We start from the raw sequence: 20,789 nt of genomic DNA on the forward strand, positions 1-20,789 counted from the left end.
ACTCTACCAATAAATTAACTCTAGGTTGTAGTCCATTGACCTTTTTCGAAGCGCTTTCGCTACGGCGATCTTCTACCAAAGGTCTAATTTCCTTACTATACTGGGAACTCAAAGTCCCTGATTCGGACGACCGAGATTCTCATGAGAGGGCTTGGGAGAGAGACCTGGGGGAAACACTAGACAATGGAGACTGGGAGGAAATTAGAACTAACACAGCCTCCAGTTCAATTTGTGTTAAACTGACAGAAAATGCTTATAAACTACTTTATCGTTGGTATTTGGTTCCAACCAAACTACAAAAAAATCTTCCCAGATTCATCTAGCACATGTTGGAGAGATTGTGGCGCATAAGGGTCCTTCCTCCATATCTGGTGGCAATGTCCTAAACTTGCCCCATTTTGGACGGAACTTCGGGACTTTGCCTCACAGCTACTGCAGCTTGACATCCCGTTTTCTCCCAGGTTTTTCCTTCTCCCTCTCGGGATCCCATCGGCCACCAAGCATCAAATGAAAATGTTTCGCCATGTAGTCTCTGCTGCCCTATGCCAAATTGCTACGGACTGGAAGCAGCCCAATGCTCCAACCCTACAGACGATTATTGGCAAGATTTGGTATGTTTATCAAATGGAATACATGACATGCAAAATCCGTAACACCTCTAAGTCATTCATTAAGGTTTGGCCGCCGTGGACCTCATACTTCCAAATCCAAACCCCTTTTGTCATTTGATTCTACAGCATCACTCCATCTGGATCCTTTCTTACCTTCCCTATTCCATCCCTCCCATCTCTTCATTTTCTTTTTTCCATATTCTACTACACTCCTTCCTCTCTCTTATTCTTAGGCGGCCCGCCACGCTCCCCCTCCCCCTCCTTACTCTCCTCAGTCTTACTTCTCTTTCTAAAATTATTGCTTCCCTTGAAAAATTGGGTCAACATCCTTACTAATGCTCTTTTCTAATAAGACGCTGTATGTTTTATTGCATATGTATTCTTCAGATGTTTATAACAGTGCTGTACAGAATGTGACTTTTGGTTGACCCTTGCAAAAATAAAATCTTTAAAAAAAGAAAAAGAAAAAAAAAAAGAAGAGAGGGGCCATTATCTGGCAGTAGTAACAGAGGTAGGATATTCCTTAAGACTTGAGTCGCATTTTCTTGCAGTATTCTATTACAACATCACCTTTGAGTAATATATGTAAGTGAAAGTAACTTTTTAAGTACCACTATTATAGGATCTCTTCTAAACAACTGGGATAGTCACAATATCCTGCAATACAAAATGATAAATTAAGGAGTAAACTACAGGTGTCGTTAAAACCTCTAACATAACAGATTTATATAATAAAGCAAAGTAGCAAACTGTTAGGGACAGAATGTCCATGGACATAGACATGTGAATTTACCCAACCCCTTCCCTGACCACGCCTCAAACCACCACCTACAACAAATCACAAAACACACCTCCACATACACATATTCTATGGAATCTCGGAGCTTGCCAAGCCATGCAGCAGATTACACTTTCTCTCCTTCACAACAGTACTCCATACATAGCATTGCCCTCTCTCTCCAGTGTATGTAAAGGAAGTTGCTACTGGCAGCCTGTAGATCAACCGCCCACGGCACATGAATAGATTACAAAATATTTTCAGTGTCTGACAATATAGACTATAGTTGTGTGTGTATATATATATATATATATATATATATATATATATATATATATAAATATTAAATGTAAAAGACTCCCCTTTCACTTACTAAATGTATTGATATGTTCTTGCTTGTCAAATTGTTTTTTGTTCCTTTAAACTTAATAAGCTCCACTTCAACCACCATCAATCACGTTTCAGTCAGGATCAAAGATGCAATGTTATCAATTTTACAAATACCACACAGTCATGTGTATTGCTCTAACTCTTTAATGGAACACTTCAAATTAAAAATAAAATGAAGGAATTAACAAGTTAGGTAAAATAAAAGGTTTACAACGTTTGGTGAAAAACAAATTATGGCACCTGCACATGCTAAGTAATAAAATCATGTCAGCATGACACATTCTAGCACTCCAGCTAATTAACTACAAACTCCTGATTGGGTATCCTGGGAGTTGTATTCTCCAAGCATACCCAATCAGTAGAGGCCACGTTGCCCACCTCTGAAAGATAGCATTGCAATAAAATTCTGTTCATGTTGTTGCTGATGAAAATAGATAACAATATGATAAGGCTAACTAGGCTAAATTAGACATAAAACGGTTAACTCTAAAGAAGAAATGCTTCCAAATAGTTAAACAGTCATTAAAAATATATAGGCTACTTATTAAGAGGACAGGACAGATTTCTGGAAGCAAGAAAAACAAAAACAAAAAAACAACCAAACTTATATTTTAAGTGTTAATGTCATCAGCTTTTAATATAAATTGCCTTTTTCCCATTGTTGTGTGCAAACTGCTAAAATTGAAAAGGACTAGATGTTTTCTGCTCATTTCATTACGTGTAAAAGAAATGTAATTAAAGAACCTCGCCTTCAAAATAAGAACAGGATCTCGGATTGGGTACTAGAGAAAGCCCACCATGTAGCTAAGCCTGTGTTTGATTTAGCTGAAACAAAAGGTTTCAGATATTTATGTTTTCAGCATTACCTTAAAATGTCACATTTCAATACATCTTAATGATCGGCCGGTCAACAATTTGGATGACAAAATAAACATACAGAACAACTGACAAACAGTTTGAAGGTTTGCGTGTGCACGTCTTCAGCATGAAAGTTGAGGAGTGGTTCAAAAATCACAAGGTGCTTCACATCTATAAAAAAAACAAAAAAAAACAGTTACGGAAAGGCAAACACATCCCTGTCTCTTTAAAACACTTACAAAAATCACGTTGATTGAAGAGCTGGCAAACAGACAAAAAGGGGTCAATACAAAAAGGATTTTGCACGCAGTCATAACATGGAAAAATTCTGATTGTTTAAGCTTGTTACAGACAATTTTAAAATGTACCTGCATGGATATTCAGTGTTTTAAGTTTTAAACCAACATGATCATCAATTTCTGGGCTGCATACACTCATCTTTAATCTACTGTATATTATGCAGTTTATTTTTCCCAGTTAAAGGAGTTTATGGAAGACATTACCTGCAGAGGTGTACGGAATAACCACTTGTCTTTGTCAGCTGCTAGTTTCATACAGGCAAACAGGTCACAAACACTGGGAAGGCCGTAATATTCCTGAAGATCAAAAATGTTGATAGTAAGACTCTTATGGTAACCCTGCAATAACTTTATTGTACTGCTTCTGATCATGCTAGTGTTATGGTTAACCCAAAGATCATGCTGCATTTTTTGACTGCATTTAAGCAGATATGGTTTATATATATTTTTTTCTGTGTCTTGTACATATATTGTAAGAATGAAATTTTTGATTCAAAATATTGTTTTCTTTTTTTAAAATGGTATTATAATATAACATTGGTACTTTGTGAGAATGTCCACAACATAATGAAATTCACCATTTCAAAAATATATATATTTTGGCTGGTTTCTCTTTCACTGGTTGCACTATTCTGCAAAGCCCGTTATCAAGACACTTACATGTGCTTTTTTACGCAGTAACCACTTATCCTCCAGTCCAGCTTGTTCTGGCTTTTCCACGTTATCTGTGTTCATTGAGGACAACACCCAGTTTTCTGCATTTAGAGGCAAGTGGAATGGAGAGAGAGTTTCTGCTGTGGGAAGTTTCCATTTACTGTCCGTTGTATCTTTCTCTGCTTTTTCAGTTGTATTGGACTTGACAACCCAATTATTCAATGGTGTTTCAAGCAGAGATTTGAAATGCCTAAGGGAGTGGTGGTCACATTCTTCTGTATTCTTGGTACAACTTTGGTCTTCCGAGTCTCTTCTGCAAGGATGTAGCCACATGGTAATGGAAGGCTTTGACTTTTCAGATTCATCACTTTTGGCCATGTGCTCCTGATTTATGGGAATTCCATTCTTATCTTTTCCTTCTTTTTTTAACAGCCACTTTCTAAGGGCTTCTTTCTCACAGCTTTCATCACAAACACACTCAGAAAAGGTAGAGCATGGCTCATTAGCTTTGCAGATTTCTTCCATCTTAAAATGAGGCTGAGATTGCTTCAAGAGCCACAAATCATTAGTAGAACCTGGTGTCTTCTTCCCTCCAAACTGCTCATTGAGACACTTGAGGTTGCCAAGATTTTCTATCTCCAAAGCAGATGTTTGACCACCACAACAGTTACTACAGGACTCTACTTTCTGAAGCCAATCACTAATACTGTAGTCATCCACAAAAGGTTGGAAAACCAGCCTCATCTTCTCCATAACATCACTCTTCTGTTCAGTTTCAGCTGGGGAGATTAACCACTCAGAGAGATCCATCGCTTCATCATCTTGGAGGTCAAAATCTTCATTGTCCACTTTTTCAAAAGAGAAAGAAGAGCTGGAAAAGGAGTTGTCACGTGTGCGAACGTTAATTTTCTCTGGACAATCTTCCTTACTCTGGGACTGAAGCAGCCAATTGTGCAAATCCCAGAGCTGACCCCAAATATGCTCAATATTAAATGTAGGTTTGGGCGTTTCTGAACACTGTTAAGTAAAAAGTAAAGAATTAGCTACTGGAAAAAAAAATTAAATATACACACACACGGAAAAAAAATAAATCTAGACAATCTGTATATTGTGCAGCAACAAATACACTTCATATTCAACAGATGCCCACTAAATTGTAACTTCAAAAGAACATTCAAATAATTTCCAAGAGTCCTTATAACACAATGCACATAATAAATGAAAGCAATAAAAAAAAAAAAAAAAAAAAAAAAATTGATGGCTACAGATGTTGCCAGGGTAGGGCAGTTATTCTAAATGATTGATTTTTAAAACGTGATTTCTATCAAAAGTCATATTAAATGTATCGGAAACATTCTAGGAAGTTGTAGCTCCCTGCAAAGTTATTTTTGAGCAGAGTTACCAGTGACAGCAGTGAATTGAGGGAGGAAGAATGTTCATGAGACAAAAAGAATGAACTGTCCTGAAATGTTTGAGTAATTAAAAACATTTAATGATATAATTACATATTATACCATTCATTATATCAATGCAAAATATAGAAAGCCATCAAGCACCATGTTCCAAAACATACCTTGATAGGTTCTGCGAGTTCAGTTTTCAAAAGCCAATCTTGGGGAGAAGAGTTTGGTACGTACAGAGCAGGACACTGATAAAGATTGGTAGCTTTAGTTTCCAACAGCCAGTCAGACAGGGGGGTGTTCAAAGTCCCAGAAAGGGGTTTCTACACAAAAATAATATATTCAAATCAATAGAAATATAAACAGAACAGTAAATGTTATGAAGTTATTTACAAATTGTAATAAAACTAGTTCAAATGCAATGCCCAGCTCAATCTAACATGGTGTGCACTTAGCTAAACAACAAGTGTATAACATGATGTAAGCAATTTGATGAAAGTTTCATATTAGAGCTATTATTTTAAGGCCCATTACAGATTTAACTTTTTTTTTTTTTTTAAATAATACAGGTCTTAGATTTAGCACTAACAACTAAAAGAATCTTCTGGCTGCATTTTTTCATAGCTTACTTATGGAGAAATAATAATCTTTAAGTGAATTGAAGAGCATGCAAAGAGTATTTGCACATTAAAATATATTAAAACCCATGCACTACGAACCTGGTTTAACCACATGAAATCAATTACTGAATTAAATGTTATGTTTCACTCCTTTGCAGCAGGTTACCATGTTGGGACACATGGGAGGTTATTCTCTCACTCTGCAGAAATGCACTGTGTGAATTGGTGGATACAAGGGCAAGGCCAGTGATGACAGCAGCTCAACTAACTACAGTATCAATCTGATTTCATATAGAATGGGTGGGGGGGCTTTACTATGTTGCCTTCTTTGAGGGTGGTCTGCTTACTCAGAAATCAGAATTTGCTCCCTATATGCTATCATTAGTTGTGATACAACTTTCTTTTCTCAGTAAATACAGTACACTAGGATCATCATTGTGGCTCCCAGTCAACTAGAGCACATAATGTAAAGCAGTTGTAAGGCAGTACACAACATTCTGTTCAAGCAAAATTTGTGCTTGCAACATTCAAGACGTGTTTATTAAAAAAAACACAACAGTAACACAAAAAAAAAAAAAAAACCTACATAAGAAAAACATTTTCTTCAAGGAACATGCATCACTCCCTGTATATACCAAGTTGAATACATCTTTTCAACATTCATATCGTCTCCATTAACAGCAAACTAAAATCCTTTAAGGAAGAGATATCAGACAAGACAGAGTTAAGTATACCTGTTCAATTGGCCGAACATAACAATTGTTGAGAAGCCAGGGATTCTGTGTGACAAAACTATGCGGAGCAGTGCTAACAGTCTCTGGTATTTCATCACAGTTCTTAGAAAAACACATAAGAAAAGTCAAGAGTTAAAATAAAAAAATAAAAAAAAAAACCAGAAGCAAAAACACAAAGCTATTAATGGCAAGTGAGCTACATAAGTAGTGATGTTTTATTAAAATCTACTAAAAGGTGATGCTAGTCAAAAGAATACAAAAACTATGAGGCTCCTAATAGGTACAACATGTAATTTCTTAATGAGCAAATAGTAAAGAAAACAATGCTGAAACTTGGGTGGTATGCTGGCTTCAAGTTATCAGATATAGAAAGGGATAATACTAATCATCTTCGCAATGCCTTGTAAATGACATGTTTCGGGGAAGAGTACTCGATGCTTATTTTAAAGTTGAGAGTTTACTAGACATGCCCCTACCACAGTTTTGATTGATCCAAACATAGTAATCGCTTTTCTGAGAGAAGGGACATCTGCTTCAAAATTCATGGTGGAAGATTCTTCAGGTTTCAGAGCAAGGCTGCCCAGTCTGGTGGAGGAAAACAAAAACTTCCATGTAAAAAACAATAAAACCAACCTCCCCCTCTCCCCCCCAAAAAACAACCCAACATTATGTGCAACATCAGCATTTACCCATGTCACAGGTACTAATTTTGCTATAATCCATGCAGGGACAGATTAGTATATGCAAGAAATACTACAGCAGGTACCAGACATCTTACAAAAATATCTGTAGTCAGTGCCCTATCCATCTCCACTCCAGAGTCATTTATTATAGAAGACAATGAAAGCTGCCAACTTGTCATACTTAAACACAGCCGTATAAGGAACTCAAATACCAAAATTATATATAAATTATGCACAAAATCTTCAATTTTGGAATAAATGCTATAAGTCACAGTTGATCTTTCTGTAGCTTCTCTCAAATCGGTCTCAATGGCTTGTTACTTTTTATTGTGAAGCTAGTAAGAGCTTTGTTCTCACAGACTGGCTGAGACTCTTTATAGTTTATGGAGTCCATATATTGGCAGTCCTGATTTATGTCCAAACTGGCCACACAACTTGGTGTTTGGGCACTAACTGATATTCAAAAGTATACAAGATACAAAAACAAAACAAAAAACAGGAAAATAAATAAATAAAATTCCCCATTAAATTTTTGAAAATTTGATATAATTTAATTATATATTTTAGCCATTAAGAAGAAGAAACATAATTAAGTCATCTCATTATAAATTGGTGATATGGAGTTTAATAAAACAAACAAAAAACATATTTTGGACTGTGTGTCTTGAGGAGTTGGCAATGTTCCTCCATATAGTAAACATTGCTATCATGCTGTATCTACTGCAATTTAAGCAAAAACTCCAAGCAACTAATAATTCACAGCTCTTTAAACATTTAGGGGCATATGCATTTATCTTCCGGGATCGCAGCTACGCGTATCCGCCTCTTTCCTGATACCACTACACTGCAGATTACCTTTCACACCCCATAGGGTTGAGAAGGGAAATCTGCGATGTGCTGGTACCGTAATTGCACTTTATGTGCGTAGCCGCGATCCCGGAAAGTAATTAAATACGACCCTTGGGGTTCGTTTATACATATGCATTGGGAAAAAACAAAACTAATGCACACTTCAATCATGTATTTTCAATGCGTTGTCTTAAAAATAGGTTGTGAATAAGCCGTTCTCTGAAAAACTAAAAGTAATACACATTTTTCCTAATCAAATCATTTCTGTAAAATTTTTCATTTATTTAAAAAAACCAAAAAAAAAACCCCCAACAACTTACTTTTCCAAGCAAACAGTGATCTGATTGGCAAGATCGTTACTGTGGGGAGTCTCCAGTTGGTGAATCAGGCAATTGAACTGTCCTAACAACTAAAACAAAAATTACTGTGTTAGAAGAACTAAAAATGTGTTATGAAAACAAATGTTTACCATATTTCAAAGCATATAGTTTAGAAGACTGAAGAAAAAAAAACAAAACACAAGCAGAGCTGATGGAGAATTGCAGAGTCCCTACAATCACCATCCTGCAGTAACTTCTGGCCTGGGAGTGGTTCTAATTCCAGGTTCTTGCCAACTCACATATGCAATCCCATATCTAACACTAACACAAATCAGTAAGAGAAGAGATGCAGAGGCTAGCAGATGGTCATCAGCCACCCAATTCTACAGACCCAAGCACGGAGACCTTTTCCACCCCTGAATAAATATTAATGAATGGACACTGCACAATAAATATATAAACACCAAGTATAGAATTTTATGTTTGACTCGCGCTAATTTGTCTGTGAAGTGTTATGCACTTTTTACAAAACAGTTGTTATAGTGCTCTGGTTGTGACTGAAAAAATTGAGGTTAAACGTATTCATAAGCCAGTTCCAACATATGCTATCATGAATAAGTAGTCTCCAGTAGTCAGGAACCAATGTGAGATGCAATGTAAGTCTTACCCAGTACAGCTGCTGAGCTTGTTGCTGCAGAGCCTCTTCCTTTAGCTGCTGTATCAGCTCTGCCTGTTCCATAAGCCAGATCTCACGGCTGCGCAGACACTCCAAGTTACGACTAATGCAAGAATGGATCTTAGCCTTGACCTGCATGGAAAGGAATATTTATGTGCCATTATGCCACCATTCCTTCACAGAATATGTTTGAGTGAAATATGAAATAGCAAACAGACTTTAAATACCTAAATGAGCATGTTGGTTATTAAGTGCTCCTCATATGAAGGATGAATTGAGTTGTTTTATACATCACACACAAAGCAATGCAACACAAATGTAAGGTGTTTGTTATGGAGTACATACAAATAGATGAATCAGGCATGTAGAATAAGGTTTTAATGATGACAAATATATACCCCTATACTTCATGCTATGGACATCCATATTATCTAGCATACAGGTTTTTTTTTTATGAAAAAAGTCACAATTAGTTAAACCAAGATTTAATATTAGAATTTGTCTAGCTAATTCAAGAACCACAAAAACATTAATATAAAAGTTGCCTTCTAAGACAGAATGAACAACATTAACACATGTATGTGAATGTATCTGAAGCTTATAAAAACTGAAAGGATTTGAGAGAAGGTTGTTATCATGGAGGAAGAGGTTTCTTCCTACACACAAAACAGATCTCCAATCAGTAATTCAATTATAGGACTTTACAGTAGAACTGATAATGATTCAGAACAGCGACTAACAGCACGTTACCTGCAAGCTTCAATAATTAGCTTTGCCAATGTACTGTATTTACATTTTCTCCCACCAAAATTCATCAATCACGAGTCAGGCTTGGAGTGTGAAGTTGTATGTACCAATGTTTCGGCCAGCTTGAGAACTCCTTTAGGTAGTGGAGTGAAGAATGCCACAACTGTAGATGGTAATCTTGTGTCCTTTTTACCTCCAAGTATTTATTTACTTACACTAACCCCCATCTTCCATTATAGAATTTCCACATAATAAAGATAAGTGTTTTAATAAACAGCTATGCTGCTACAGGCCACAACAACCCAACTAAAACATGGAGGATTGTGTCTTTTCAGAGATCCCAATAATTGATGTTTGGGAAGTTGATGAATCATATGAAGAAAAACAGGATAAAATAATTAGGTTGCGGATTAAGACAATCCTTGTGGAATCCCACATTGCATCAAAACAAAAAACAAACAGAAAAGCAGATGCCTCCACAACATCATATGATAGAACGGGGGGGGGGGGGGGGGGGGCTGTCCGGTTTACACATGGAATATTTTTTCAGCACTGTATGAATATGCCATTGACAAATCTAAATTTACTATAGTTGCTACAGACCTGATCCACTACAGATAACACATTAACCCTTAGAACTGTAATACTGACCACAAATGACTGGAGCTTCAAGCCACAAGATCAAATATGGGGCCACACATGTCAGTGGACAGAGATTGTCATTTTCTATTGACCACTGTGGTAGCTCCTGTTGCTGTTCCACAATGTGAACACTAACTGACATTCATTACTTAAAAATAATAATAATAATTTAAAAAAAAAAAAGTTGCTTTAAGGTGCTAACTTGCATGATGCATGAAAATTGTATTGCTGTGAACAAGCCTTACCCCTATATAAAAGTTTGTGAAAATTCAGATACATGAAATTTAAATTACTGTATGGATTTTGCCTTTATCACTTTAACAGAATAAAGAGTAGACTATTACAGTTCATGTCCAGCTCTGCACCAATTAAAACAATGACAGCGATATTTAGGTTTTCAAGTATGCAGGACACAGGCATTTGTTCCCTGTGTGTTATCTATATCAATACTGCAAATAACAACAACTATACATAGTTCCTAGAATATTTATAAAAAAACAAATCTGGAAATTTTTACATAAGGTTTCACTACTTGACAGATCTTTAGACTTCTGCAACTCAATGTGGTCTATGTGACCTATATAGTTGTAAGGTGGTGTAACACTGTCACTTTTGACTCCACGTTTAAAGTACAGTGCCGACAGCTTTTTTCCTTTTTTTTTTTACTAAATGTCTAAAAGGGCTGAATACTAATGCTCTGCAACTGAAACTACATTATATATATTATCACACTGTTTAAGCCCTTATGAAATGAGTTGTAAAAGCACTGGACTTTTTCAACTATCTTGAGCCGGAAAAAGCACAACTGTTATACCCTCATATTTAGTGAAAGCAGTTTAATTGTGCAGTTTTAGCATTATGAACTCAGATTGGCTACATCCAATTCCTTACAATCGGGAGCTAAGGGAACACAGAAGAATAATGCCCATCAGTGAGAACACAACGCATCACAAACCCCCCATCTAAGTAGGAAACAAAGAGCAATGTTCTGGAAACTATGTAATTAGTGTAAACTATGTAATTAGTGAATGTAAACAGATCATATTTCATGAAAGAACATGCATTTCTCTGCATTACTGATCAGTTAATATGACAAATACTGTACCTCTCTACTGTTCTCTTTCACTTGTTGCTCCGTTTTTAATAGTGCTTGAATTGCAGCTTCCAGTTCCTTCCTGGCTTGGAGACATTTATACAGCGGATCTCGGCCACAGGAAGGGAGGTCTTGGTCCAAATCCATTTCTGTTGGCACGTCTAAAAAGACAATGAAAATGAAGGCATACGTTCACCAGGCAGTACAACACAAAATACTGCTCTCTCCATGAACTGCAAGCTCAGCAACATTACACATGTGAAATTTATGCAATCAGGAAAAGTTGTTACAAACAGATCTTGCTCAGTAAATTGACATCTGAAAACAAACTACAAAGATACTGGGCACAACAAAACCAAGCAAACCAGCTGGTTAGAATACTCAGAAATGCCATTGCAGTAACAAGAATAAATGTTTTTTAAATAAGCAAATTTGGTTTTCTTTTAGCAGCAGCATTGCAAACAACAAGAAAAAAATCTTGCTTTTACATTTTATTTAATTACTATTCATAAGCAGGCATTGTAGTCAAACTGTAGTGTACTCTGTAGCATATTACTGAGATGTAAAACAAAAATATTATTAGAATTGGAAAGGATCACAATATTATCAAATAGGTTTCCAAATGCAGAAGAGAAGCTTCACAGAAAAAAAGATGAAAGTAAAATGTTATTTTTCAAGAATACTAAATATTTTTGCAGCAAACATTTACCACAATGAAATTTTAATTTTTACAACTACAGTTAAAAACATATGTTAGGGATTTCAGAAAAAAAACCAGTGATCACACCTAACATTTTGCACTTCCAAAATAAGGGGAGTTCTACAAATTTCCACATAGGCTTCTAAGACTAGTAGTAAGCTACTAATTTCCAACTGTGCTTACTGAGGCCAGAACAAGGAACACATTCCAGGCTGTTTATAGAAACAAACTACTTTTAACTTGAATTTTCTGAACATGCAGCACTTTCTGGATCATAGTTTGACTCATCCTGCCTAAATTTAATACTAAACTATTTAAGATTTTATTCAACCCCTTACATGATTTGACAGAGGTGAACATAGAGCAGTCAGGCTGTTCAAAATGCAATTTAACATAGTGGTATTGGTTTACAAGGATTGAGGTGGGTATTATGATCATAATAGAATCAGATATACCAAGCATTGAAACATCATACCAGGTGCACAATAACTTCTACAAAAGCCGAGTGAAAGACAGTAACGCAAATAAACTTGAACACATATGCAAGTACCAGTAAATATCAAGGGTACAGTGCTCAATGTCAATCTCGTGGGGAGGAACATACATCTGCAACCTCTAAAAATCAATATCACTATGGCCACAAAAAGTAATCTGATTAGTACAAGGGAAAGTGCATCCTCAAAAATAACCTGCATAAATAAAACCAATTTCAAGGTACACTTACATGGTAATACCCTACTCTGCAGTCGTGAGACTTTTTGTATTAAAATGTAACTGTAAAAATACCCAAAAGGCAATGCACTATAAATTGTATCCACACATACGGCTACGCAGTAACACAGCAATAGAGTTAATACCTGGCTCCCCGCACAGCCTCGTTGCCCGTTACCGGCCGAATCCGGAAAAAGCCTCGAACGGCCTAGTAGTAGTTTAAAGCGCTCTCGCTGACGTCAAAGAAAAGGGGCGGATCATAGGGAACAGCAGACGCCACAAGCAGGGAGCAGCTCTACACGTACACAGCCAGCAGCAACAGGAGGAGGAGGGGGGCTGTAAGGGACGGCCAATATCAGTCACGTTATCATCAGACCAGGTTAAATAACAGCTTAGCGAAGCAAAAGAGAGTGGAAATAACAACTATTTGTGAACACAAAACATATTGTATTGTTTAAATTGTAGCAAGTGTAGATAAGTAAATGATTACCATGCATTACCCTGATGCTGAAAACGTTCTCCTAGAACCATGCACACATTGGATTCATTTTGTACAGTCAGAGAGGCCTACAACCTCTATGAAAATTATACTTGCAAGGTGACCTCAACTGTTGAGAACTATAACTCTATATACTTTACCTACTTTTAATGTTTTATGTTATTTTAAAAGGGCCCTCCATACCCTTTGTTTTCATATCTAGTCTTCCCAAAGTCAGACTTGAACCCCTACAATATATTTTGCATGCAGCGGCTAGATTGATTTTCCTTACTAACCGTTATTCCTCTGCTGAGCCACTCTGTCAGTCTCTACATTGGCTGCCTGTATATCAACGAATCCAATATAAAATTCTTCTAACATATAAGGCCTTCAACAAAATTGCACCGACATACATCTCACTTATTTCAAAATATCTCCCTACTCGACACCTCCGTTCTGCACAAGGTCTACGTCTCTCCTCCACTCTCATCACATCCTCCCATTCTCGGTTATAGGATTTTTTCCGGGCTGCACCCAATTTGTGGAATTCCCTCCCACGCACAATAAGACTTTCCTCTAGTCTTCAAACCTTCAAGCGTTCACTGAAAATCCACCTCTTCAGACAAGGTTATGATATTCCTCAACCACCATCTTAATTTCCCTAGATTACCCTATTACCATCCTCTCCACTGCTAACGCAAGACAACAACCCTCTGACCAACATTGCAACACACACAGCCCACTCAATACTTTTACCTTTGCGTTCTAGCTTGTCCATTGTGCAATATGATGTAGCACATGCCCTTGTGTTTCTAACTCCCATTGTCCTATAGATTGTAAGCTTTCGAGCAGGGTTCTCTTACCTCTCTGTATGTATTACCCAGTATTGTCTTATCAGTGTTTGTTCCCAATTGTAAAGCGCTACGGAATTTGCTTGCGCTATATAAATAAATGATGATGATATCTAATTTGTCTACTTTGTATGTCACTGTTTATGTAAGTCCTGTTTTCCCTACTGTACGGCGCTGCAGAACACTGGCGCCTAACAAATCTACGATAATAATAATAAATGTTACATAAATACAATTGAACAAAAGTTTACTTCAATAGAAAAATAGAAAAAACTTGTGATTGCGCGTAACGGTTTGATTCTGATTGATTCTAACTGTATTGCATTTAGTCTTCTACTAATTGTTCACTGTACATGCTGTAATGTTTGGCTAATTAGATCTAAACTGCTTAATTGTCAAATGTGCAGCGTGTATGGGCAGTGTTCACTCATTGGAGGCAAGGTACATAGAACAGAAAGCATCCTGACCGATCTATATACCCAAGTACCTTAAGACTATAAGTTAGATAGCATCTTAGGAGTGTTGCTAGTTCATAATAAACTGATAGGCCATGCAGACCACTGAGCTTTGTACACTGCTTTATTAGTTCTGGAATTGACAGCGGGATAAGTATAACTAAACATTTTATTGTTTACCACCAAACTAGCTATTCTCTTTCAAATAACTCTTAAAGGTAACATTTATATTTATTTTGAGCATTTTAAAAAGCAATCTCTCATCAACTTACCTGAATTATGATATTCCCTGCACTGTTGTGGTCCTTTATTAAATGGCCATTATGTATATTTTTTGTGGTTCTAAAAATAATTAAATGGCCATTATGTATTTATTTAGGTGGTTTTAAAAATATTGGTGAAATGCACATCCGATCCATGATGATGCTGTAATTCTATCTACCCCTGGACAGATTGTAGTCACAACATGACCCTGCAGGAAAACAATATGAGAAGTGCCTGCAGGAAAAGCTAAAAAAAACTTTCATGGAGTAATGGGCTGGTGTGTAGAGGATGAGTTTGAACTTGCATTATGGATAATGAAAAAAGGCTTCAGCCTTGAGACTGTTTAAGAATATTATATTTAATTTGGTTTGGGAAAGTTTGAGGGACACCAACATCAATATTATGCAGGATAGCTTTCTTCATGCACATAAACTTTTCATTTTGTATGGATAACAATTTGCAGAAAAAGTATTTTTTTATTGCTGGATCTGCAACTGTTTTTTGCTGATACGTATCTTCTCCAATCTCAATGGCTTGTCACTATGATGCAAACAATAGCTATGATCACTAACGGCCAGTGTTTATAGCCCAGGTAGCTTGAGTCCGGCTGTACCATAAAGTTAATCTTAGCTGCTGTGCCAATCTATTATAAAAACAATGATTCTACATTAGTTAAACAGAGAAAATATTGATAAAAACACCTATAGTTAAGTATAAAGAAAAGCACATTCCTTCACACAGACACTTGTTTTAGTCGTAATAAACTGCAGTAAGTCAGCTACTGTTTAGCATTGGCAAGTTTTATTTTATTTTTGAGGAAGCAACACAAGTAGCAATGTTTAAGGACTGAAATAGAGTTGTCCACACAGTCACAAATGCCTTACAGTATTGAACTATATTATACAACACTACAGAATATGCCTTTATTATAGAAATGGCCTCACATACATGATGCAGCTTGTATCTTAATAGCCATCTACATGTCTCTTGCTGCAGAATTAGGTCTGTCACATAGGCTCCTTTATAGCTGATAAAATATGTATTATTTTACATCAAGCCTATCAAATTAGCTATTCTATATCAAATGACTCATAAAGGATCATTTTACCGTTATATTGATCATTTTAAAAAGAAACCTCCCTTCCCTTTGCTTGAATTACTGGGGTCCATTCCCTGTATGTTTCCTTGATTAAATCTGGCAGCAAAATGTCGGCTCCACTTCCTGGTTACCTATATATTATATTGGTCATGGTCCACAAAAATTCCTTTTCCAAGTGATGTGAAAACTATATTTAAAAACCATCTGAATGCCACTACGGGTGGATAGACCAAGGACTAAAGTAAAATTAATGCTTTAATTAAAAGGACATCAACCTCTAGTAGAATGTCCTCGAGACCTCTTGGATCATTTACATACACCAAAATATTGTAGAAAGGTGAAGATAGTATGAATGGTCATCAGAAAAGTCATATGATCAACATGTGGAACAGACTGCTAGTATTCAAAGTATCTTCAAATGCCAGACAAACCCTGAATGCAGATTGCTGCATTTTTGGTTCAAAGTCTGTACTAGAATCAACACTGTGTTTACCATATATCTATTTAGATATATTCATTGCTTTAAAGCAACTTATTTTGACTTACAGTCTCTTTATCAAACCAGTGAATACATACCCTGTTAATGATTGTTAACATAAGTCGGAACTTAACATTTAAAAATTTGAAAAGCATTTTACTAGAACAAGTCAAATTCACTACTTCTCAAGCTGCTGTCACTGAAGAATGTAGAATCAGGGACTTACATTTCACATGAAACATCAAGACATCAGCCATAAACTCCATCAATACCTAACTGCTATAATACATACTTTGCAGGTTTTTTATTTGTTGTTTTAAACACTGAATTGATTTTAAACTTTAAACAGCTCATTTTATGTTCAGTGGAAGTGTAGGAGAGATACGCAGAGAACAGGCCGTTATTGAGCAAAGGGGAAAAATGGAAGCAGTCAAACAGGTTTGCATGTCAAAACCTTAAAATAAGACCTCAAAACACAGTTTTACACAAAACTGCAGATCTACAGTATATTAATAAAATTGTTTAGGAGTGAATGTGCCACAAAAAACAAACTTGCTCCCTGAAAAAAACACTTCTGTAGAGGTTCGAAAGTGCAAAAAAGAAAATGCAAGCTTCCTCCTGAAAGCAAAAGATGTCAAATGTTTAAACCACACACCAAAGGATTGCACAATCACATTTTATTTGACCTTCTGACTGAATAATGTTTTTCATAATCTCCCACAACTGTATTTTAAGAATAGAGAAAGATTGAGTTATGCTGCTTCAAGTCACCAAAGCAGTTTTTGTATGTCTGGTTATCTCACAGTTCTTTGTAGGTAGCATGAACCATTTTGATTGGTTGCTATATGGCTTGCCAAGCTTTTAAAACATCAACATCCAATTATAGACTATAACAAGGTCAGGAATTCTGTTCAGTCGTTCTGTGGCATTATCTTCACTGGTAAGGGGAATGACTAGGGCAAATTATCCTGTAAAATAGTGCTGAATTTGCCATTATTTGAGAGCTGTATGTGATCCCAGTTGCCCAATACTTGACTCAACAATGCTCAAGAAAATTATGCAGTAAAATGTACTTGTGTAGACAATATTTTGATACAACACATACAAAAAAATACTTTGTGTCCATCATATGTTACTTAGGATGGTATGGCTGCTTAGCTAGGCTGTGTAGTTCTAAGTTTGTAGTTACAAGTGTATTAAGATTTAAATAGCATAATTCGGAGTTATACCGGAGTTAAACAGGAGAAGAACATTCTACCCATTATCACAGCAACACAAGGACAACAGTCAGTATTCACCTGAAACTCCATATTCTACTCTTGATGTTTCCATCTCTCCTTGGCTGCAAGCTTCACAACACAAGAAGTCTGTTTTGGACTCTGATCTTATTTCGTTCTCCACTCATGAGGTTTTTTTTTTGCCCTCCCCCCTGCAACATCCCCTCTGTTTAATCTGCCTGCTGTACTACTTGCTCACCCACTGCCTCCCCTGCATTAACTGTTTCATTATGAAGAGTTGAAACTGACTTTTGAACTGGACTTTAGCCCACTCTCCTATTTCATGACTCAGCTACTATATTTCCTATGCCTCATTACTCTCTATCCAACACTTCCACTCACTCCCCCACATGGCTCCTCACATCATTACTCCATACTACAAGCCCAAAGCCTATCCCCTCTATCCTCTGTCGCCCCCTCTCTCCACCACATATCACCTTGTCCCCCCAAGACATCCAATCTCGCCAATATTATTCCCATCCTGCAAGATCTGTTGCAATAAGCTCACTCCCATTTATGATCTCTTCCTCTCTTATTCATTTGGTCTCCTGGCCCTAACAGAAACATGGATTTCCCTTTCTGTACTCTCCAACGTGGGTCCCTCTCCCCACACTCTCCATCCTGGGGACCGCCAAGGAGGTGGTGTAGATGTGCTACTGTCTCCTGGCTACACCTTCAGCGTTATCCCCAATTCGCTCCTTACTGGTCTTCCCCAAAACAGACTCAAACCCCTACAATCTATTTTGCATGCAGCGGCAAGATTGATTTTCCTTGCAAATCGTTATTCCTCTGCTGAATCACTCTGTATGTCTCTACACTGATTGCTTTTTTTCTCCCATTCCAAGTGACATGACTTTTTTCGGGCTGCACCCACTCTATGGAGTTCTCTCCCTGGCACAATAAGACTCTTCTCTGGTCTACAAACTTTCAAGCATTCTCTGAAAACCAAACTCTTCACACAAGCTTATAATATTCCTCAACCACCCTCTTAACCTCACTACATTACCCTATTACCACCTGTTACACAATTTCACACAAGACAACTACCCCCTGACGAACAGTGTTATGTGACAGGATCATTTAGCTTATGAGTCACTTTTACCTTTGCAGTCTGGCTGAGCCGAAATTCAAAATGTAGACTGTATCAAACTCCCATTGTACCATAGATTATAAGCTTGCGAGCAGGGCCTTTTCACCTCTTTGTCTGTTTTACCCAGTTTGTTTATTAGTTTACTGTGTTTGTCCTCAATTGTAAAACGCTACGGAATATGTTGGCGCTATATAAATAAATTATGATGATAATCCCCCCCCCCCCCTAAACCCTCCCTCTCCTCCTCCTTTGAAGTTCACTCTATCTATCTCTTCTTACCTCTCCACCTTTGTGTTGCTGTCATCTGGTTTCCCCCTGGCCCCTGCTCACAATTTCTTGATAACTTCGCCGTCTGGCTTTCCTATTTTCTTTCTTCTGATCTTCCCACAATTATTATGGGTGATTTAAACATCCCTACCATTTATCCTATTACTACAGCTGCCTCTAAACTCCTAACACTCACTTCTCTCTATGGCCTCTCCTAATGGACAACTTCTGCTACCTACCATATGGTCAGTCCCTGGATCTAATGTTCTCCCATCTCTGTGACATCTCCAATTCTGTCTTCCCACTCTCTGACCACAATCTTCTTTCCTTCACCCTCGATTGGCACCCATCCCCCACCTAAAGTTGTTTGCACACAGTATCCCTTCAACAACATCATCTTTACGTCCTTCCTCAAACCCCTCCTCATTCCCATTTCTATCCTATCATGTCCCAATACTGCTGTCACTCTTTATAACTCCTCACTCTCTGTTCTTGACACTGCAGCCCCAACAATCCCACTCGTCTCCGCCAATCTAAATGCCAGCCCTGGCACTCCCCTCATACTCGTCTCCTCCAAAAGTGTTCCCGCTCCTCTGAACGCCAATGGAGGAAATCCTGCTCCATCGCTGACTACATCCACTTTACATTCATCCTTTCAACCTACTATTCTGCCCTCTCTCTTGCCAAGCAAACCTATTCCACATCCTTCATCTTCTCCCTGTCCAATAAACCCTGCTGCTTCTTCGCTACCATTAGGTTTTTATTGTGTCCTCCCCCACCTCCTCCACTTTTGTCCATCACCACTCTTGATTTTTGCCACCTACTTTAAAGACAAGATTGACTCTATCCACAATGATATCTGTTCTCGACAGACTCGCCTCCCCAACCTGTCCTCTCTGTCGCTCACTTTGCCACCCTTGGATCCTACCCTCCTGTAACTATGTTTGAGATCCTCACACTTCTCTCCTCTTCTTCTACAACCTGTCCTCTTGAGCCTGTTCCTTCCAAGTTCTTCCACTCCCTCTCTCTCAATACCTTTTGTCACCTTGCTCACTCTTTAACCTCTCTCTCTCCACTGGTATCTTCCCCTTCAAGCATGCTCGCATCTCCCCTATTCTCAAGAAACCCTCTCTTGACCCATCCTCTCTCTCCAACTATCGCCCAGGATCTCTGCTTCCCTTTGCTTTTAAAATTCTCAAACAACTTGTCTTCAATCATCTGACTCACTTTCTCTCTTCCCACTCTCTTCTTGACCCTCTTCAGTCTGGCTTTCATCAGCTTCACTCAACTGAAACTGCCATTGCTAAAGTAACAATTGACTTACTCTCAGCTAAGTCCAAAGGTCACTTCTCCTGTACACCTCGACTTCTGTGCTGCTTTTGACACCATTGATCACTCTTCTCCTCACCACCATACACTCCTTAAGTCTTCGCGAAACAGCTCTCTCCTGGTTTGCTTCCAACCTCTCTTGACGCTGTTTTAGAGTGCCTGCTTCTGACTCTTTCTCCCCCCTCTTTCTATTGGAGTCCCCCAAGGCTCTGTCCTTGGCCCTCTGATCTTCTCTCTCTACACCACCTCTCTCTGAACTTATTCAATCATTTGGCCTCCAATACCACCTCTATGCTGATGACACACAAATCTATCTTTCCTCCCCTGACTTACCTAACACAAGTATCCAGCTGTCTCTCGGCTTTAACTACCTAGATGTCACAGCACTTTCTCAAACTCAACATCTCCAAATCTGAGCTCATCATTTTTCCTCCCA

At 37.7% G+C, this 20,789-nt stretch overlaps 1 protein-coding gene across 1 annotated transcript; it reads right to left on the reverse strand.

Moving 5' to 3' along the window:
• Positions 1-1,907: 1,907 nt before the first annotated feature.
• NCOA4 (nuclear receptor coactivator 4) lies at positions 1,908-13,036 on the reverse strand. Its single transcript, XM_075217002.1, has 10 exons — positions 12,912-13,036; positions 11,367-11,515; positions 8,864-9,004; positions 8,197-8,285; positions 6,821-6,929; positions 6,345-6,446; positions 5,164-5,313; positions 3,597-4,607; positions 3,141-3,233; positions 1,908-2,808 (listed from the first exon to the last, which is right to left on the reverse strand). The coding sequence occupies exons 2-10, from the start codon at positions 11,499-11,501 to the stop codon at positions 2,803-2,805; spliced, it is 1,836 nt and encodes a 611-aa protein (XP_075073103.1). The 5' UTR covers positions 11,502-11,515; positions 12,912-13,036; the 3' UTR covers positions 1,908-2,802.
• Positions 13,037-20,789: the final 7,753 nt, after the last annotated feature.

This window comes from Mixophyes fleayi, chromosome 6, assembly GCF_038048845.1.
Source record: "Mixophyes fleayi isolate aMixFle1 chromosome 6, aMixFle1.hap1, whole genome shotgun sequence".
NCBI lineage: Eukaryota > Metazoa > Chordata > Amphibia > Anura > Limnodynastidae > Mixophyes > Mixophyes fleayi.